The 22,772-nt window shown below is 40.9% G+C and overlaps 1 protein-coding gene across 4 annotated transcripts in view; it reads left to right on the plus strand.

Annotated features, from left to right (window-relative positions):
- SGCD (sarcoglycan delta) overlaps positions 1 to 22,772 on the plus strand; it is a 543,119-nt gene that overhangs the window by 345,010 nt on the left and 175,337 nt on the right. For all 4 annotated transcript variants that reach the window (XM_010970037.3, XM_045506731.2, XM_010970036.3 and 1 more), the window contains one exon: positions 9,276 to 9,377. In XM_010970037.3, coding sequence (XP_010968339.1) covers positions 9,276 to 9,377 — 102 coding nt within the window. The remainder of the gene's footprint in view (positions 1 to 9,275; positions 9,378 to 22,772) is intronic.

The raw sequence follows: 22,772 nt of genomic DNA on the forward strand, positions 1-22,772 counted from the left end.
ATTTTCGAAGTGCCCTGCACCATGCTGTGTTCCCACTAGTGGTATATGAGAGTCCCTGCATCTCCACATCCCTGCCATTATGCGTGTTACCCATGTTTCATCCTTAGACTAGAAGCTCCTGGAAGAGAGGGTCTCTACCTTCATTCCTTCTCACTTAGCATTTAACACAGGGCTGGGCACACAGCTGGAGTTTAACTGTGCAGCATGGAGTGTGGTAGTGAAGGACTTTAGTTTTGCAAAGAGACTGTCAGTGTGTCTGAACATTCATTTTCTCAATTGTGGGTTGGGGTTAACTGTGCCTACCCCCTAGAGTTATAATGAGGATTAACAACGATAATGTCAATCAAGGCTTTGTCTAATGCTTATGGAAATGGCAGCTTTCATTGTTTTTAATTTGCTTGGATGTGCACTTTCTGAAGTATCCCTAGTTGAGGTTCTTTCTTTGTTGCTCCTGCAGTCACGTCCTTAGCTATAGACAGTGTACTGGGCCTGAAAGATTGAATAATGAGTGACACACTGTCCATCATCTCAAGGAATTTGAAGTCTGGTGAGGAAGGACATAGGTGTCCATGGATCATTGCACTGCCGTGTGATAAATGCTATGATAGAGGTGTGCCAGGAATATGAGGGCACCTCCAGGAAGGACCCCAGCCCCAGAAAAGACATCTGACCAGAACCAAAGGACTGATGAGAGCAGCATTAGGGGTGGGAAGAAGAGCCTTGCTGGCCAAGGGAAGGACATTTGCAAAGGCTCAAAAAGGGAGAGAATTGGGGGAAATGGCTACCATGCTTTGTGACGGAGTGAAGGGAACCTGACATGAGATGAGGCCGGGGAAGTGGCCGGTGCCAGGTGAAGAAGGGGCTACCTGTCACGTTAAGGAGTCTGCCCTTCACCTGTGCTGGCTTACTTTTTATAGGTTGACAGGCTCCGAAGAAGATGGTTCACATGTGAATGACCATTTCTAGGTTAAAAGGAGGAAAGTTGGAGCAGTCTCAAAATCTATAACACTCGGATGCAATATTTCTCAGCTTTTTTTCATCATTGCCTGTCCCTCCCCCGAGAATATTTTAGACAGTTTTCCCCCAAAATGCACCCCTCCACCATGAAATTTTAATTCTGCAAATACACTGTGCCTGTACTCTATGTATAAGCATATGTGTTCTTTATGCATTAAAAAGAGAACACTTTTTTTCACCTTCCCCCAGTCCCCAGTTTTCACCCACTGGGCACTGTGTCACCCTGGTTGAGAATGCTTGCTCTAATATTTTGGCATCTGCTCGAGGGATAGGCTTAGGTTTTCACATTTTTGTAATTCCCACAGTACCTTTCAAAACGCAGCTTTATTTGGACTGAAGATGCCCTATCACGTCACAGGCATTTGCTGAGCACATGCTATGAGCCTAGCAATGTTTTAGGAGTTGAGACTACAGCCGACTAAAATCCCCCCCCCCTTGGGAAGCTTGCATTCCAAAGCAATCTGTATATGGATACAACTGTTTCACTCTTCAGTCAAAACCAAGTAATGCCTAAGTGAGCCAGAAAGAGAAAGAGAAATACCATATGATATCACTTATATGTGGAATCTAAAAAAAGACAAATGAACTTATTTACAAAACAGAAACAGGCTCACAGACAAAAAAAAAAACAGACTTACGGTTACCAGAGGGGGAAGGGGATGAGAAAGGATAAATTGGGAGTTAAAGATTTGCAAATGCTAATTACTATATATAAAATAGATAAACAACAAGTTTATTCTGTATGGCACAGAGAGCTGTATTCAATACTTTGTAGTAACCTATAATGAAAAAATATGAAAAGGAATATATTTATGTGTATGTATGACTGAAATACTCTACTGTACACCAGAAATTGACACAACACTGTAAACTGACTATACTTAAAAAAAAAAAAAAAAAACTCAAAAAACAAAAAACACCAAGTAATGCCTACCATTAAAACTGCTCCAGCCAGACAGCCCTGACACCTGCTTACTAAAATAGGACTTGGCATTCCTTCAAGCTTGAGAATGTGCTGATGGAATTAAAGACCTGTTTGATGCTGATGCAGCAGGAAAATGAGAGGAGGAAGAAATAACACTGTCTTTAAATGGACATAATACTAATTCTCAGCCCTCATCCCACAAGGGTCAGCAGGGCATCCCACAGCACCGAGGGTTTTTTGGACATCTCAGTGTTTTTGCCCAGCGCTAGTGGGGAGGCCCTTGCGAGCACTAGTCACTGTCTTTCATCAGCAGTGGCTGAGAGCTGTGGTCCCTTTAGGTCTGGAAAAGGAATCTCTCTGCCCTTCCTGGGAAAGGGAAACTTTGGAGAGGCTGGAGCCCTGCAGCCATTTCCTTCTGAGGTCCTAACCTGTCCTGGGGACACTGGCAGGACAGTTGCCTCTGGAACTCATGGGAATTATGAGCTCTTGTCCAGTCCCAGCTGAAATCTATCTCCTCTTCTCTGTCTTGCCCCCTGTGCCCAACACGCCTGGCACAGTCCATTTAATGAGAGTTACCTTTTACAAGAGATAAGAAACCCCACTGCTTGCAGGCTGCCTCTGCTTCTTTGCTCTCAAAATCTCTAAGCCACATAATTACAAAGCCCGAGAAGCTATTTGAAATGGTGATGAAAGGGGCCAGGGGCCGGCATGAGAGATATAAAAAAAGGAAACAAATGGATATTTCAGTCTATTGTCCTGCCACTCTGAAATCTCTTTAATTATTCTAGACTCATTTTGTAGAAAGCTTTCCACTTGAAACAACCAAGCAGACAGTCTGAACCAGATAAAGAATAAAGAGCAGATGCCAACATCCTTGGACTAGCCCAGAGGGAGAGGCTTTGTACATTCCACCCACCTCTGCCCCTGCTCAGGCCGCGTCTCCCCCGGAAGACCTTCCAGGAGGCCACTCCAACTGGCCTGGCGAAATGAGGGGATCTGCTCTTGCGTCTATGGAAATGTCTGTGTGCTGAGCATGGGGGCAGGCACTGGGGATGCAGCACCCCGCAGGGCAGCAGATTTCGCTGGGCTGACGGCGGGCTCCTGGCTTCCCCGTTCTGTCTCAAGTGCACTGGATAGACTTCAGGGCCACTGCTGGCCCAGTCATGCCCAGCTAGCCAGCTGCTAGAATTTTCGTGCTTACCTTTAGGAATAAAGTTTTACCATTTGAAGAGGAAAAAGCAAATGATCTAATTCTTTCTAATTACTTCAGGAATGGCTGTGACTCTTCTAAATGCCTCTTCTGCATCTTCCTGGGAAGAAAGTTTTGCTTCGAAACTGACCTAAAAACTCCTATCTTAATAATATCCATAGTGTCTTAACGCAGTTGAAGGTGGAATGGTTTTAAATAAGGCTGTTCTCAAGCGGTTTTGATGTGAATTCAATCCAGTCTGATTGTTCGAGAGCTATAAAGGAGATTTTAATGTGATAACACATTTAGTTGGCTCCTCTAATCCGCTTTGTATATTATTTTGGAAATAGAGGCTGGTAACAAAGATTCACACTATTTGAAAGACCTCTCCCACCAAATACCTTGGGCAGACCTGGGAACTGGGAAAGAAACTGGAAAAAATGAAGTGATGATACCCAGAAATGGGAAGAAACGTAGACATTAGGCAAGTTGGTTGTAGTTTCTTACCAAAAACAGGTATTGAAGCAAAGGTTAAATTCCAGTCACAGAGGAGTTAATTAACTGTTAGGTTAAGTGAGCATGTCTCGAGCGTTCATCCTTCTGGGATCCCCTTGGCTGTTGTTTGGCTGTGTGCCCCCCTGTATTTGTAAATCTCTCCAAGGACAGAGTTGAGAGGGGACTCCTTTTGTTCTGACTCCCCATGGCTCCCGGCACACAGCTGTGCACACAGTTTGCTTTCTACAAATAGCTGATGATTCATTCTGCTTGTGGCCCTGGCCCTGGGAGACAGTGGGTTGCAATGAAGAGCCTTTGACCCCAGGAACATGGAGTAAAGGTGATTTACCGTAAGAATGGATGGTGTTAGTCTTGGGGTTGGAGATGCCCCTCTGTGCAGCTGCTGAGCGCACTGACCAAATAAGCGAAAATCAAAGTGACATGAAGAAATCCCGCAGATACCGTCAATGTATTACTTTTGTGTGTGTTAGATCAGGGGACAATAGTGAGTACCAGTATATTGTCTGAATTAGAAAGGCTGGGGTTCAGATTCCTGGTTCTGCTATTGACTAGCTGTGTGATTGGGAGCAAGATCCTTACCCATAGTTTTTTCATGTGTAAAATAAGGAAAACAATGACTCTCATAGGCTCATTGAGCAGATGACATGAGCTGATATAACCGTAGCATTTAGTATATGACAGAGTATCGACTTTTGATAAATGATGACTTTAAAAATAAATCCATGAGAACATATTTTTTATAATTTGTGTTTTTATTACAGTTGAGGTATATGTAGAAAATTACAAAGTGCAGGTAAGCAAAAAGAAGAAAACAAAAGAATCCCTCATTTTAGGCAAAAACAGTTAACCTTAACATTTAAGTATATGTCTTTCTAGAATTTTTCCCTTGGGAAGTTTTCTCTAGAGTTTTTCCTGTTATGTGCACATATGATTACATGTATGTATGTGTATGAATATGTATATATGGATACTTAAACAAAATGCATGTATGTGTTTCTTTGTTAATTGATGGTTTCACTTAATAATGGATTATGAATGTTTATCTATATTCTTAAATATTCCTCTATAGGAGCAATGTCGTATTCTATTCCAGTGTATTTACCCTTTTAACATGAAACTTTTAGTTTCTAAGTTTTCATTTTTTTCTTTTATAAAATGACATAGTGATGAACAGCTGTATAGCCAAATACTTGCACATTTACATGATTATTTCCTAATGATCAAATTCAAGAAGTCACATGGTAGTTTCGGTAACAATAAAGAAGTCGAGGTTAAAGCCTGCAGAGTGCAGAGTATAGTAATCAGCACCCAGTAAGTCATCGATAAGTGTTAAGAGTATGTGATTTATGTATGTACTGTAAGAGTGGAGGGAGATTTATTTGAAATGAGCTTGCTAATTACCGCAAATATAATCTTTTATTTGAGAATACTTGGGAGTTCTTGTTTGTTTAATAAACACAAATCACATAAGAATAAATAAATAAGCCAGTTTAGTCTATTTACAGATATCAGGTTTAGTATATGTTCATGTTACGGAGTCCAAGCTTGTGCTGCTCACCACAGGCCAGTAAACTGAGAGAGGAGGTGTTGGGGCAAGGAATAGTGACTTTATTTGGAAAGACAGCAGACTAAGAAAGATGGTAGACTAGTGTCCCAAAGAATCATCTTACCCAAGGATAGATTTCATGTTTCTTTTACACTAAAAGGGGAGGGGATGTATCTGGTCATTACAGACTTCTTGGTGCAGGAATCCTTTGTTCTTGCAGCTGTCCATGTAGGTCTAGTCACAATGTTCCTATAAACTTTCAACAAGACAATTGTTATTTTCTGTTCTGCAACTTTTTATCTATATATGAATGGAAAAGTGTTATATCTTTTAAGGTCAGAGCCTTGAGAATGGGCCCTCTTATATATTTCAGGCTATAAGCAACTGTTCTTACAAAGGTGCAAAGCCAGCACGACTAAGCACAGACAGCAGAGCACGAACTTTAGAGCTAAAGGAATAGATCAAATATGGAGTCAGGTTTGTTCTCTGTTACATTTCTGTGAAAAGGTCTGCTTCTCCAACTAACGGAAATCATCAAGAGTAACCCAAAACAGGAAAACATATCCTTTTGTGGGAGCGGGGTTTGTGTAGATATTTCCTTTTTCTTTTTTTCCTTTGTTGTGAGTTCTGCTTGTTGCTAGTGTGATGTGAACACGCCCTCCAGCCTCCTGCCTCTCACACTGAGTTTAAATGCACAGTCTGGGGCCCCTCTGGCAGAGCTGTCCCCACAATTACCAAAAATAGAAATACACAGATGGCCTGCTATCCCTGAAAAAACAATAGTGACCTGAAAGATCCGTTCTCATCCACAGACTAGTGCTGTTATAAAGGAGGCATGGGGGGAAAATGCCCATTTCCTACTTGGTCATTCAGTGCCCTCCACCCTCCATATGGTGTCTGTACTGAATGTCTGGAGGTGCAGAGTACCTGGCAGTGCTGGAGAGCAGACGTGGTACCCTCAAGTGAGAAACTCCAGGAGTCTGAGAACACCCAGCTTAGTGAAACAGGCTGCGTAGTGAACAGGGGAGCGTGTGGTTCAGGCGGACATTTACCTCCAGCCAGTGGCAGCCGTGTGAGAAGGCAGGCTCAGACTCGCTAGGGCTCCCAGTTTTCAAGAGATGCTGAAAGCCTGGATTTTTCATTCAAATCTTCCAGTTTTCAAGTGTTATTAGAAAAATGTAGGCATAATTTTTTATAAGCATCTACATGTTTGTGTATGATTTGCTTTATGAAAGATGATTCATTTTATTAAACCGAGTCCTCAGCTTGCTGACTGCAGGTCTTGGGATTTGTCAGCCTCCGTAAGTTCTTTTTGCTTTTCTTTCTTTTTTTTTTTTTTTAGTTTTACTTTCTATACAGTTTTTATAAGTTATATTCTATTTACGGTTTTTACACAATACTGGCTATATTCCCCGTGTTGTACAATATATCCTTGTAGTCTGTCTGACACCCAGTATTTTCTACCTCCCAGTCCCCCACTCCTACATTGCACCACCCCGCCAAACTGGTAACCACTAGTTCTCTGTAGCTGTGAGTCTGCTGCTTTTATGTTATATTCACTAGTTTGTTATATTTTTTTAGATTCCACATATAAATGATATCATGTGGTATTTACCTTTCTCTGTCTGACTTATTTGATCAAGCATAACACCCTACAAGTCCATCCATGTTGCTACAAATGGCAAAATTTCATTCTTTTATGGCTGAGTAATATCCCATTGTATATATACACCACACCTTCTTTATCCATTCACCTATTGATGGTCACTTAGGTTGCTTCCATATCTTGGCAATTGAAAATAATGCTGCTATGAACATTAGGGTGCATGTATCTTTTCAAATTAGTGTCTTTATTTTTTTCACAGGTATATAATGAGGAGTGAAATTGCTGGGTCATATAACTAGTTTTATTTTTGTTTTTTTGAGAAACCTCCCTCCTGTTTTCCATAGTGGCTGCACCAATTTACATTCCCACCAACAGTACACAAGAGTTTTTTTTCCTCCACATCCTCGCCAACACTTGTTACTTGTGTTCTTTTTGATGACAGCCATTCTGACAGGTGTGAGGTGATACCTCATTGTGGTTTTAATTTGCATTTCCCTTATGATGTTGCACTGGTTTTCTGAAATTGCTCTTTGTGTGTTGTGGGTTAAATCAAATGAGTAACCATTGCTGGTGTTACTGAGAACACAGATTTTTGGTATGGGAGAAAGGTAATAATGTCATTGGTCATCTCAGGAGGATACTGAATCACCAATTCAGTATTTTGAAGATTAATAAATAAAGGAAGAAAAATCAAGCATCTATCAAGTTCCTATATGAGCTATAACTTAAGGTAAAACATATAGGTGATGGCATGTCATTTCTCTTGATAGAATAGCCCAACTAATAAATTAAGAAGAAATAATTATTTTATCACCAATTTGAAATCTCTAGTGAAATGATGGATCCTCTAGACAAAGATCACCAGTGGCTGATGACATCACAGCAAAAGATGTTACATACCTCCTGATAGAGAGCATGTGAGAGGCAGAAAAATGCTCTCACCTCCAAAAACGTCAGTGTCCTAATCTTAGAACTGATGAGTATGTTACATTAGATGACAGAAGGGAATTAAGGTTATGATAGAATTATGGTTGCTAATCAGATGATCTTAAAATAGATTATTCTGGTCTGCCCAGTGAAATTTAAGGGTCCTTAAAAGTGAAAGAGAGAGGCAGAAGATTCATTGTCAGAGTGACTGGATGTGAGAGAGAGTCAACTGACCGTTGCTGACTTGAAGATGGAAGGGGCCACAAGCCCAGGAATGTGGGCAGCCTTGAGAAGCTAGAAAAAAATCAAGCAATGAGTCCTCCCTTAGAGCCTCCAAAAAGCAGTGCAGCCGCCTTGCTGGCCCCTTGACTTGCCCGCTTTGAGCCCTGGGTCTGAATTCCAGCACACAGCTAATGCTGTCTTAAGCCATTGAGTTTGTGGTTGTTTGTGACGGTAGCAATAGAAAGCCAATATATTCCATTTCCTAGGATATTATTTAGTCTTACTAGAAAATTGAACCTGAACTGATGATGTGTCTTGATCTAACCATCACTTTATAGGAGATACAGGGGACATAGGAACACATGACAGGCAATTATGGGAATGTTCAGCAGAAACCTAAACTCTGGGAAATGCTTTTGACAAATTACATTTTGTTTATCAAATAGAGTATCTTTAATGTGTGCGAATGGAAGAAAGAGAAATTGACTGACAGGAGATTTGGGAGATGACCTGGTGTTTTCTGTGTCAATCAGTTGCAGTAGGGAGCTTGATTCAAATAAGCAAATATAAAGAGAGAAAATATTAATGAGATTCGAACATTGCCACTGGGTTTCTGATGATATTTAGGGGTGATTTATTTCTCTGGTGTGGTGATGGTATCACGTTCTCTTTAAACCAAGGAGGTGGGCATAGTAGCTAATGTACAGACCAGTAGCCATAAACTGATCACTGTGGAAGGTAAATGACAGTCACTTAGGTATTTGCTGTTTATCCTTTCTACTTTTGTATATATTTTAATATTTCCATAATAAAATATTAGTAAAAATGTTAGTAAATAATTCAACTCCTTAAGTGTTTTGTGAGCCAAAGACACGAGGTCCAAAGGCTGGATTCCGCAGACTGACAGTCTGTCATTTCTGCATAGACGGTAAAACCGGATTTCTCACTTTAACGAGGGAAATCATCCTTTTCTCTTTTTCCCACTCCCCTCCTGCCTCCATTCTCTCAGTGCTGCCTAGTAAAAAGGGTCTCCATCTGAACTAGTTGATCTCTTGAGGGCATTTCTTGCATTTTGCTTGTTTGGAAAATTTGCTCAATTTTCCAGGATTGCTTGGAGTAGATTTTCTCAGAATAAGTGAGCAGAGAGGGTAATGTGCATGATCATACTGAACAATGTTGCCTAGTATTTTATGTCTTCATTTGGACCCCTTCTTATCCCACCTCTCAAAAAAAAAAAAAAAAGGCAATAATTTTGTTTCAATTTTTAAAAGACTGAAGTATTTTGAAATTTTGGCTAATCCAATTTCCCATGTTACCTCTTTTTCAGGATGGAATGGGAAACTTGAGAATTACGGAGAAAGGTCTAAAGCTAGAAGGAGACTCAGAATTCTTGCAACCTCTCTACGCCAAAGAAATCCAGTCCCGACCAGTAAGTTTCTGCAGAGAGAAGGAATTGTTCTTTCCCGGGGCTCTAAATCTGGGGAAATTTATCTTGCCATCAGCTGAGTATAGAGGGTTGGGGCAGAGGGCAGCGATGCAGGTAGTGAGATGCGTTCAGTTCTGACGTCTTGAGTGTAATCACTGCTCTCGTACTGTAAGCAAATGAGACGTCCTCTCTGTGCCTCTCTGAGGGTAATAACCTTTATCAATGAAACTTACAGATCATGCTGCAAAGACAGCAAGAAAATCGATGTGGAAATGCCTTAAGCACTACACAAATCCAAGGAAGTCTTGCCGTTGCTTTTATTGGTCAGGTGCTACAAAGCCATCTTTCGAAACTGACCTACAATAGACCTAGAATTTTATTTTTTATGAGAAATTTGGACAGTATAGCCAAGGTTGATTAGAACTGGTTTAATATTTTTAAAACTATGCTCTGAAATGATATTTAAACAATCAGTCTCGAGTGTGTGCCCATGCACTTTGCCTCTTCCAGGCTTCATCTTTATCTAGTGTAATTCACAGATTGGCCCATTGGGGTCGCAATTAGTGCTGCCTCCATCTTGCAGATCAAAGAACTGAGGCTTGGAGAAGGAGTTTGTCCAAAGCCACCTACTTACAAAGCAGTAGAGCAGGGATTTCAACTCAGGAAATCTGGTTGTAAAACTTCTCTGTTAACCAGAGCCTCCTACCAAATCTCACTCTTCCTTTCTTTCTTTCTGTCTTGCTTTCTTCTTTCTTTTCCTGATGAAAGTGATTCCCGGACACCTTGATTTTATTAACCAATATTATGAAAGTTAATTTTCATTCTTGAGTATTTTGGGGGTTGGTTGTTCTTTGGCTTTCATGTTTACTTTTTGGTGAGGTAGTGAAGTGTGCTGGTTGAAAAGGATCATTCATGCGTTCGTTTGCTCTGCCTGGGATTGGTTTGTGTCTACCTGCGAGTAGAAAATAACATGGAAGTTCCCCAAAGCGTCGTTTACATTGTGGGCATCAATTAGCGTAATTAATGAAATTCAGCAGCTTGATGCAGTGGGTAATTTTATCTGAGTGCTATCTAAGCTGTTGATTGTATTAAACTGGAGTGCAACTACTGAATTGCCAGTAAGTTTTACCTCTGTGTGTGCCTGGTAAAAGGGAGGGAACCATGATCTTAATATCAGCAAAAAGAGAAATTAATTCAGCCACCCAGTCAGTGAATATGAAATGTAATGGGGACCCCACCACACACGGCTTAAGCACTTAAAGTACCAAGAATGTTGTAAACATACCCGTGGTTTTTGAGGAAGCTCTACCCTAGAAGGAATAGTGGGATGAAACTCTAACAAGGGGGACTGGGTGGTGATTCTGCGTTGGACTGAACGGGCAGTCGATTTCACGCATTTAAGAAGTAGCTGTTATTGCATTATTCTTGATGTGTATTTGCTTCTCCCAACTTAGCAGGCAGATTAGTGAAATCATCGTCTGAGTTACTGGGTGTGCTGTAGGTCAATAACCTCACCTAGATTAAACTAGTTTATCTCACTAATTTGGACTGGTCATTTCCCTCCTTCTGTAAAGTGCCAGATAGTAAATATTTTAGCCTTTTATTTGTCTTCTTTTTTGCAATGCTTTCAAATATAAAAACCATTCTTATCTCGAGAGTCATCAAAAAATAGGCTGTAGGCTATAGTTTGCCAACCCCTCTAGCCTGTATTAGGGGTATTTCCATAAATGCGTCAGTGGTCTGGCTGGACTGCTTGTGGTGCCGGAGAGCAGATTTTCAGAACATGGGTAGAAGAGCTCATATGTGTTAAGTAAAATATCCTGACAAAAATTTCCTTGGTGGAGAATTAGAAGCACATAAAGGAATTCAGACACTTGTATTACAAGACTTGAAAAGGTTACCTAGTATATCTCTCAGGTCCATAGCCAGGAACTAGACTCTTGGCCAACACATCAGCCAGGGTATCTGAAAATCAACAGTCATCGATCCCAAGTCAAAGATACACTTGATTGGAACCTTAAAAAGTAATGATAATCGTGAAAAACTTGCTCTAATTTTGAAAAAGCAGTGACTTGAATCCAGTGCTTTCAAATTCATGTTTAAAGAAAATTAAAGGACTAGAATTCACTATTTTCCCATTGTTATTAAGAAAGTATTTTTCCTTCCAAAAAATAAATAGTAAGTAAGTACAGCTTTTAGCCTTATGTTTCTGATAACAAAGTCATTGTCTTCTCAGTGAAGACAAGAAGACATACAGATATGCATGTGTAATAAAACGCATCATTAAGTCACGTGGGCTCTACTTGAAGCGTGTGTCCAGATCCATCCACCCTTCTCCATCACATGTCACACCCCCCTCCCCCCGTTAAAGCCACCGACCTCTCTCACCTGCACCGTTGCTATAACCTCCTCTCTCTCTGCTGCCTTTCGCTCTTAGCTTCATAATCCAAATCGTAGCTGAAGTAGTCATTTCATAGATCAAGTCTCTCCACCTCTTTGCAAAGGGTTCTCTGTGGACTTCCCATAGCACCTGGAATAAAATCGGAACTTGTCATTAAGGCCTAGAAAATTTTCTGGCAGATGTTTTCCGTGGAAGGTTCCTTCTTGTCATCCTGGTCTCAGTTCACATGTCACTGTTTAAAAAAAGACCTTCCTCGACCAATCAATCCCTTTAGCACAACAGTCATATATAAAACATCACCCTGTTTTTCTTCTGTCTTGTAACTGCCATCATTTGACATTCACATTTGCTTAAGAACATACATTCAGAAGAGCAGGCGGTTGTCTGGATTTTCCCTCCCATGATCCCCAGCCCTGTTGCTAAATGTCTGGCACGTGGTATGTGCTCAGTAGATATCTGCGCAATTGAATGATGAATCATTAAAAATGAAAGTGTCCCTTAAATCTGTCTCACAGGGGCAAGCACTGTTAACAATTTAGTATATTTTTTCAGACATTTTCCCTGCGTATATATTTTTTATCAGCACCTATACTTCGCATACTGTTCTGTACTTTTCTTCCTCCAAATAATAATAGTAAATTGTTATATGTAAGTAATATTCAAAACTTTAAGAGCTGTTTTGAGGTATAATTGATACAGAATAAGGTACACATATTAAATGTGTGCAAGTTGATAGATTTTCACATCTGTGTGTATGTGTGAAACCATCACCACAACCAAGACAGTGAATATATCCATCACCAAGAGCCTCTCCATGCTTCTTGCTAATTCCTCTGTCATCTTACACCCACCCTCCTTCCCGCAGCCCACCCCTAAGCATCCACTGATCTGCTTTCTTCCCTACAAGTTACTTTGCATTTCTTAGAACTTTACATGAATGTACTTAAGACAATTTGCATATCTTAAAAATGTTCAGACTAAATTGTCATTTTATCAAGATCCATCTTTTTTGTAGCCAGCTATTTACTGCCTAACTGTATCCAACTTAAAGAGGATTTTTTTTTCTTTTTTTGCCTGCGATTGAATGTGTCTAAGTTCGGCTGAGGAGAGACAGGAGAAGTGGCTCAGGGCGTCGGCCTCTACTGCTTCCCTTTGGGATGACGTCAGAGCACCAAGAAGGCATACGAGGCACAGCAGCAAAGAGAGATTCGTCTCTTTTTGAATTGTCTCAAAAAGTGAAAACAGGTTGGATCAGGAAGGCAAAAGAACAAAATGAGAACCTAGAGATTTCATCTCTAGGGCTCTCTGTCCATCAGACACAGGGATAACTGCCGGCTGAACAAAATTGAGGTTCCAGGAGGAAAGAAGGTAGGGGGGTGCCTGGTAAGCAGGCACGCAGTAGAATCTGCCAGACTTCCTGAATCCGAGCCCCACGTGATATTCACAAGAGCCTCACATGGAGTAGCTTCCATTCCCCACTCTGTCACCTTCAGCTTGCTGGTCTTTTTCCTGCGTCACCTGACCACTGCTTCCAGACTCCCTGCAAGCCTCTTCTCTGTAGGCTGATCTACACTCTCCTTCCTCCATAGATCAGAGCTGCTTCGCTTTCATGGGGTGTCTCCTTCTGCTTTTCCCAAAGAAAAGAGACCTGTGTCCAGTTGAACAGGATTAGTCAGCTCTTCTGCGTGAGGATAACTAATGAAGCAGCACTTGACTTCATTTTGGTTTTGTGTTTCATTGATCCGAGACGAGCTGAGATTGGTGAGGCAATCTACGCCATGCTCGATACTCGATCCAATTTCATTACTGAAGGTGGCAACCCTGGTGAAGTCACTAAAAACTGATTAGTGTGATAGCAGTCACTTGGGAAGATAAATTAAAAGAGCACATGTTCATCTGTATGAAAACTTCCATCAGGGAATTGAATGAAAGCCCTGGGATTCTCTAGCTTTAGCTGTGCGGACACATAGCTTCTAAGTGGTCACGTGTCATGCCACTCAGGAAACAGACGGGAAAGGACACACGAATTACTCCACCAACACATCCAGAGACCACTTGTCCCTAGGAATACTTGAATGCATTAGCACGGGAACTTGTGATGGTAAGGGATTTAATGCCGTAAAACTATTTAAATCCCATTTCATTGTGGTAGGCATCTTTATAATTGCAAACTATAGCTACAGATTTTTGGCAGGAGCCACTAGTAGATAGATTGAATGCCTGAGTGCTAAGGAGACCTTTCATCACAGTGTCATTTGGGACAAAAGTGGCAGATCCATGCTTCTTCAGAGAGACATCGCACCTATCATCCCATGATACTGGAACTAGATGGAGTTTTAGCGTAACTTAATGTGTAGTGACATAACTTAACGTGGAAGGAAAACCAGCATTTATTGATCATACTGTATGCCAGGCCTACAGCAGTGGGAAAGTTGTGCAATGAGTTTTATCTCCATACTCCTCTCAAACTATATTTGGAGTGGATATAAGGGTCCTAACCCATTTCAATATTGCATTTAGAAGTTTAGGAGAGGAGAGAGGAGAAAGAGAAGTTGGAGGAGGGGTACAAAAATTAATTTACTTTAGCAGACTAAAGTGGAAAATTATTATATAAAGTTTAATGGGATTTATGTCTTTCAAACGTTCTACTATTTAAAAACTCACATGTTCTACCTACCAAAACCTATTAATAGAATTATGAAATCATACATGGGTGGGGTTCTTAAAAGCTGCCTATACCAAGAGACAGTATAACACCGTGGTCAAGCTCATGTGCTGTATCATTGAACTTGGGTGGCAACCAATGCTACTCTTTGACCAAGGAGTCATCTTTGAGCCATTTCCCTCTCACAAGCAATAACTTACTGCCAAAGACATTAAGTCCCTGACTTAATTCAAAAGTATTAAGAAAATGAAATTGGAAACAGCAGAGGATAATGCAACAGGACCAAGCTTAAATAGGGCTGATCTAACCCTAACTGAATATTCTCTATCAATTGATTGTGAGCGTTCGATGAAGTGATTTAAGTGACCCACTTTATAAACTACTAAGTAAATTTTTTTTTAATTTAACTTTATCATCATTATTATTTAATACTTGTTTTTTAGTGGAGGTACTGGGGATTGAACCCAGGGCCTCATACATGCTAAGCATGTGCTCTACCACTGAGCTACACCCTCCCTCGAAGTGAACTATTGATATGAAGGCTTATGACAGAGGTCACAAACTGAATTCAGCCCATAGATAGAGTATTTAAATGTCTAAAGATTAAACTTTTTAAATAATCTACTTTTTTTTTATTCCTGTTGGGAAAACAAACAAACAAACAAAACAAAAGCAAAGTCTGGCAGAGTGGTCTGATGCTCCTGAGGACTGGAGTTCAGTAGAAGGTGCCTCTTCTCAGGTCGGGGTGTGCTCTCTGTTGTGCCAGAGCCGCCGTCAGTCACTCCTGGCTTACACCCCGCCTGCCTACGTCGTTTCTGTTATGGCCCTTGAAGCCCCTCCAGGGTGCAGCCCCTGGTGTATGGGCGTGAGGCTGTGTCTGTCTCATCATGCAGGAGTCCAGAAACTGGGTTGACTTCTTAGGATTTGTAGTCACTTAAGACTCACTGCTCCTCATTTCTTGTTGCTCTTTTGCCCCAGTTTTCTCCTAGTCATCTGGCTTCTGTGGGTTTTGAAAAACTGTCCAAGTTCAGCAGCAAGGGATAGCAGTCTCAGAGCTTCCAGAGGCTGAGGTTCTGGGCCGCCACAGCCATTCCCTCCCGGAACCTCCTAGAACACGCCTCCTTTTTGTCTTTATTTCGTTAACCGTGCCAGAGAATGCCTGGGAAGAGGCAAACGGAGAGGAAAGCTGATTTGGATTCAGCATGCTCTGCACAAGGCTAAATAAAGTAACGTGGATGGCAGACAAGTACAAGCTTTGTCTGAAGAGGCTCCATTGACAATATCGTTAGAATGGGAAGAGCTGTGTCTCTGCTTAGTTCACACTCCGAATGAAAGCCGTGATGTCTTCTCGTCAGTACGCGAAACAGCTTCAACTCCCAGCTGAACATATTGCACACAAAACAGTCTTTTCCATGCCACTTGCATGGAACACGAGCATCTTGCTGTCTTTAATTAAGAAGTTAACTGGACCATGAAGTATTGCCCAAGTAAATAAAAGTGATTTGTACTCAGTCAGAGGAGCACATTAGGCATCTTTGCATTTCTTAGCTCACACATAAATTACGGAGATCATTAAAAGTTGGAAGGGTCATCTATAAGCCCATCTGTACTGTGAAGCCGACTGCCATTCCCCAACTGTATCTGTCTTTTTACGTGTCGTAATTTATTGTGGACAAAAGGGTGAACCAGCTGCTTGCTTTTTTTTTTTTTTAAAACAGACACACAAACTGAACAGATCAGCACTTAATCCTTTGGTCGGTTTGTTTGTTTATGCTGAGAAGCAGAGTTATTCGGAGGTCTTAGAATTAAAATGGGCTGACGAGGTTTTTGCCCTTCCTTTAACTGGGGAGGCATTGACTGTGCATGCTTTTCTGAAATGAAGTTCCTACTGGACATACAAGAGTTACGGGGGCTTTGATCAAATCTCAGTTGTAACTGTATCAGCTGGAGTTTTTCATAGAAGAGGTCGGTCCAAACTTCACGTAAGGCTGGGAACGTCTAATTATATGATTTGAGGGCCATTGAGCAAGTAGGCTGCCCCACACCCTTTCTTGTTGTCTGCTGTGGTGCCCAGAGGTCCACCACTGGAATCTCATTTACTGGAAGACTCAGAAGTGTGTAGTCATGCCAGACCCCTACTGTAATCACTCCTTCCCCCCATGCACTTACACATTTCCACAAAGGATTTGAAGTAGGTTAGGAGAAATATGGACAGTGACAGAGTAAGAAAAGATATAATGGGTTAAGATCAAGAAAAATATAAATTAGAATAGGAGGCAGGGGGGGACATTTTCATAAATACAGGAGACAGGCAAGAGCACGTGTGCAGTTCCTCTTGCTAAGCCTGGAGTTTGGTTAGGAAGTGTCCAAACAGGGAGACACAGTCACTTGGATAAATTCTTTTGTCTGTACCCTCTAGAGATGACTACAGTGTCCTGGATGGGAGGAAGGTTAAGGCTAGAAGTTCTGTGTTCTAGAAAGCACACTGGATTCGAAGTTGGGGACTCTGGGTGCGCTGCTTGTCTTGCTGGGATTCCCTCCATGCTCTGGAGCATGTCATTCCTCGTCCCTCTCAGTTTCTGTGTCCAGGATCTTAAAGAGGTTGGACGTGATCAGGGGTTTTCTCGAACATTGTTCTTAAAGCCATAGAATCTTTTTGAAGTCAGATGTTCCTTGGAAACCCAAATCCAGACCACATGGAAGCTGAGCTGCTGTGGTTGGGCAAGGGCTGGGGAGCTACAGCCTGTTCCCCTGCCCACCCAGGCTCCCTGTCATCGGCCACAGGTTGCCAGGGCCCTGGGGGGGGGGGGGTCCACGCACCACAGTCTGAGAACACCAGACTGGATGCAAACCTAGCCTCACTCTATCCAGGCTTCTGCTCAAATGGCACCTCCTGATGGACAACTTCCCCTTATCCCTTGGCTTTATTTTCTGTCATTATAGTATATCATGTCATATTGCTTAGGTATATTACTTTCTAGTTATATATTATATGTGTCTATTACACAACTAAATATTTATGTACTTACCTGTTTGCTTCCTCTTATATATTAATATAGAATCTCTTTGATGTCAGGGACCAAGAAATGCAGTTATGAAGTGTTGTTTAAGAGCAGGGTCTGGAACACCAACTTCCTGGATTTAAATCTTGGTGCCACCATTTACTAACTATGTTACCCTGAGCAAAGTATTTGACCTTTTCTGTGCTTCACTTTCCTTATCTGTTAAACGGGCATAATAGCCCTACCTTGTAAGCTTTTCACGGGATTATAAGAGTTCATTTATTTTATGTAATTATGTAAAATCTATTGTGTAAATTTTACTGTTTCTGGAACATAACCTTGAGTATAAAGTACTGTATAAAATTGCAATATGATTTATTGTTATTAACATTTAACATTGTTTGCTTTGGTTACCACTGTGTCCCTGGTTTCTAACTCTTACCTATCACATGGAAGGAAAGCAAATTGTTGTCATTGTTTGTTTGGTTTTTTAAAATAAATAACTCTTAGGATCCTTTTAACTGAAAGATTCTAGAAGAGCCTCTCAGGTAGGGAGGTAAAGACAAATTTGTCTTTTATAGGAGCTTTAGATTGATTAATTGTCTGTCAGCCACATACAAAGTATCTTATTATGGAGAAGATGGTGTGAGCAGGACAGACAAGGTGGAAGAGATAAAGGTGGTACTAAAAGCCCATCTTTCCCCACTGTGCTCTTTTGCCCAGCTGTGAGCCTTCATCCATGCCACCCATAGGCTGATGGAAGCTCCCAAGTATGGAGCTGTGTGTATTACTACTGCTACCAATGTCTGATCTTAATTGACTGAATATTGTGTGTCAGACACTGTTCAGAAGTGCATTACGCAAAGCATGTCCTTTCATCTTCACAGCAACTCTATGAGCAGGAACTGGTATTATTCCCATCTTACAGACGAGGAAACTGAGACACAGCAAAGCTAACTTGCCCACAGGCTCACAGCTAGAAAGAGTTGAGAGTTAAACCCAGCCATGGCTGTCCCCAAAGTCAGGACCAGTCACTAAATATCTGTTGGACAAATGAATGAACCATCATAAATGTTACTGTGTATGGTGGGACTTCGGGACTCAGGACTGGGAGGACATGTATACATCTTTTGGGCTAGCATCCTAGACCCTGCAGAAATGTCTCCTACAGCTACTCTGAGAGCTGGTTCTCCAGCTCCTTCTGAAATGCTTCTGCTACTGGGAACTCACTGACTTTTCTAACTGAGCAACTCTTAGCTGTTGGGGTGCTCCGCCTTACACAAAGCTGAAATTCACTTCCATGGGACCCCTACCTGTGGATACTTGTCCTGTCTTCAGTAGTTTAAAAGAATTTTAGTCTCTCCCAAATGGCTCTAATAAGATTTCCAGACAGGAAAGCTGAAGTTAACAAAATTGACACTTTCCAGCCCTTCACGTCTTTGGGCTTCCCTTCATCATCACTGTGGCGTGTCAGCACCGTCTTACTCTTTTGGTTTCAGGAACATCCCAGCCACGTGTAATGACTACTTGATGTGAGACTTCTTGCTTATTTCATAGATAAAACTGAAGGTGGAAAAGCACACACCAGAGTCTGCTGTGGTTTAGTTTATGTTTCTTTAATGGTAGGAAAAGCCCTACTTTGGTTAGGTGGCATCTCGCAGCCGATAATACCTTTTGAGTATTGGGGGAGAATAATGGGGAGAGAAGCCAGCTTTAAGGAAGAGGGGCATTTTAACACATTCGTGAGCATTTTGTTGTTCTTCACTCTGGAAAGATTGGGCAAAATATGTCACTTAAATTATGTTCTTAATGCTTCCATCGAATTATACTCATCTCCTGGCAACTGGTTCGACCCAGCACTGTATAATTGTTGTGAGCGCATTGCACTGTTAGTCTACATTTTAAGAGAAAGTGTTCATTCTCAAAAAAAAAAAAAAAAAACAACCCACTGATGATTTTTTTCAGGAGATGTAATTTCAGAGGCTGAAAAAACACTTCCTTGCCATGTGAAATTATAACCAAATACTTACTCTTTGATTTTGCGATCTCCATCCGCTGCTGAGCGTAGCCTTTGATGCATCACTCTGAAATGATTACCAGTGATGTTGTAAATGGCAGTCGCCTAAATTATGTGTGGGACTTTCCACTTCCATGAATGATTCTGTTTTTATCAGCAAAGATTATGCCTCGAGGCAAATACCAACTGGTCCACAAAGTAAATGAGGCTTTTAAGACTGATGAATATTTTGCAGATGTGCTTGTTGCCTTTTGGAGGGAGATGAAGGAGAGATAGATGGTGATGAAAGTCGCCATGCTGAAGGAATAAGATACGCAGACTACCATGTTTCTTCCCTTGCTTGATGCAGTACGGTGGCTTTCTCTACCTAGTAAGCTGCAGCTTCCATTTTGTAACATCAGAGTCATGGAAATAAAGTGTTAGCTCTCTACAGTAATAGACAAGTGCAGATGGTATGATAATTACAGTTTTCTACTATCAAGCTGTGTAGATTGGTTAAGGCTCAGGCAGTTATGTTAAAAAAAAATGAGAGCAGTATTATGGAGAGATGAATTATCCTTAGGTAACAGCTCACTGATAGAGGAGAAATGGAGCTGGCTTTATTTTTAAATTGTTTGTGCATGCGTAGTCAGATCCTTGGATGAATATAGAGTTCCCATGTTTGCTTCTGACTTTAGTAGTTAACAAACTAAGGTTTTTCATTTCTTTCATAGCATTGTCGGTTATTTTTTGGCTGGTCTTATGTGAGTTTTCTGAGATGTGGAATTTACCCCCCTCCCCCCAGCCCCTTGCCTTCCGTCACTGCCACAAAGCATTGGCTAAATCATGAAGTGTTTCTTTCACCCTGTCTTAGGAGCACTCTGCTTAGGGAGCCACAGAAAGAAGTTTAATGAAAAGGAAACAGAGTTTGACAACATTGCAACAGAGTTAGTACAAGAAGATGGCTGACGCCAATACAGTCTTGGATTATACGAGACAGCTGTCTGCTCCCAGTGGGTGGAGGAAGGTGGGGACTGTTTCCAGTAGGGCTCCAGCCTCCCGGGCTGATCACAGGGCTCATGACATTGTGGAATCCAGCAGGGTTAACTTATGGTTAAGTTACATGGTTTTGATTTTTTAATTTGGCTCTTATGGACAAAAATGCAACTATTTTTAAAATTACCCTTGAAAAGCCCTTACATGCCCACAAAGTTTAGTATCTGTGGCTGTATGTGCACACCCTTGTGCAGTAAATGTAGTGGTCAGGAGAACCATGGAGGCTAGGCTGAGGAGAGGAATAAAAGACTCTCTGCAGATGCCTGGACCATTCTGTTCTTGCCATAACTAACAAATTGCAACCAGGAAATGGGGAATGGTGAGAAAATGTTAAAGTGTTGCTTAGTACCTGTAGTTTTAATGTTGTATGTCTATAACTTTAAATCATCTTAAAAGATACGTTGTTGTGGAGATTAAGTGAACTAATAGGTTTGAAATTACCTAACAGAAAGCCCCGCCCATAATAATTACTCATAAGTATTTGCTGATTTTGAACCTAAATAATGTGTGATTAGGCCCTTGTGTTGTAATAGCTCAGGGCCACAGTTTTAATGTAAAATTAGCTCATTCATTCCTTAGGGTAAGCCTAGAAAGGACTTATCATTTTGATCTTCTGTTTAGAGATGAGCAGTCAAATAAAGGGTTAAGGAAGAACGTGAACCTAATACTCCAACCCACGTTGACTCTTAACACCCACATTCTTTTTTTAAATTATTTTATTTTTTTAATTGAAGTATACTCAGTTACAATATGTCCATTTCTGGCATACAGCACAGTGTCCCAGTCATGCATATACACACATAGATTTGTTTTCATATTCTTTTTCCTTAAAGGTTATGACAAGACATTGAATATAGTTCCCTGTGCTATACAGAAGAAATTTTGTTTTTTAATCTATTTTTATATTTAGTGGCTAACATTTGCAAATCTCCAACTCCCAAATTTATCCTTCTCACCCCCTTCCCCCAGTAACCATAAGATTGTTTACTATGTCTGCAAGTCTGTTTCTGTTTAGATGAATTCATTAGTGTCCTCTTTTTTTCCTTTTTTTAGATTCCAAATGTGAGCAACATCATAGGATATTTTTCTTTCTTTTTCTGGCTTACTTCACTTAGAATGACTTTCTCCAGGGCCATCCATGTTGCTGCAAATGGCATTATTTTCTTCTTTTTTATCACTAAGTAGTATTCCATTGTATAAATATACCACAGCTTCTTTATCCAGTCATCTGTTGATGGACATTGAGGTTGCTTCCATATCTTAGCTACTGTAAACAGTGCTGCTGTGAACATTGGGGTGCATGTATCTTTTTGAGTTAAGAGTTCCCTCTAGATATATGCCCAGGAGTGGGATTGCTGGATCATATGGTAAATCTATTTTTAGTTTTTTGAGGAATCTCCATACTGTTTTCCATAATGGATGTACCATACTACATTCTCATCAACAGTGTAGGAGGGTTTCCTTTTCTCCACACCCTCTCCAGCATTTATTGTTTGTGGACTTTTGAATGATGGCCATTCTGACTGGTGTGAGGTGATACCTCATTATAGTTTTGATTTTCATTTCTCTAAGAATTAAGGATACTGAGCACTTTTTCATGTGCCTGTTGACCATTTATATGTCTCAATTGGAGAATTGCTTATTTAGGTCTTATGCCCATTTTTGGATTGGATTGTTTATTTTTTTTGTTATTAAGTTGTCTGAGCTGTTTATGTATTTTGGAAATTAATCCTTTGTCAGTTGCATCATTTGCAAATATTTTCTCCCATTCCATAGGTTGTCATTTTGTTTTGCTTATGGTTTCCTGTGGTGTACAAAAGTTTATAAGTTTAATTAGGTCCCATTTGTTAATTTTTGCTTTTATTTCTATTGCTTGAGTAGTCCACCCTAGGAAAACATTGCTAAGATTTATGTCACAGAATGTTTTGCCTGTTTTCTCCTAGGATGTTTACACTGTTTTGTCATATGTTTAAGTCTTTAAGTCATTTTGAGTTCATTTGTGTGTATGGTGTGAGGGAACACCCACATTCTTAACTGGAATGCTGTCTTACCTTGGGATAGTAGACAGTACTTACCTACTGGCCTGTGCTGTTTACCTGGCTTGTTTTCCCTGCAACCCAGAGAAGCACAAAGGACCCTTGCTAGTTTCATGAAGAAGAAAGCATCTTACTTCCTTCTTTAGCCAATTCCTGCTTCTCCGGCCATTCCCCACACCCCTACAGACAGCCTCTGTGCTATAGTTCTGTAGGGCTCTTACAGGCACAACTTCCTATGAAGG

Source organism: Camelus bactrianus, chromosome 3, assembly GCF_048773025.1.
Source record: "Camelus bactrianus isolate YW-2024 breed Bactrian camel chromosome 3, ASM4877302v1, whole genome shotgun sequence".
Classification (NCBI taxonomy): Eukaryota; Metazoa; Chordata; class Mammalia; order Artiodactyla; family Camelidae; genus Camelus; species Camelus bactrianus.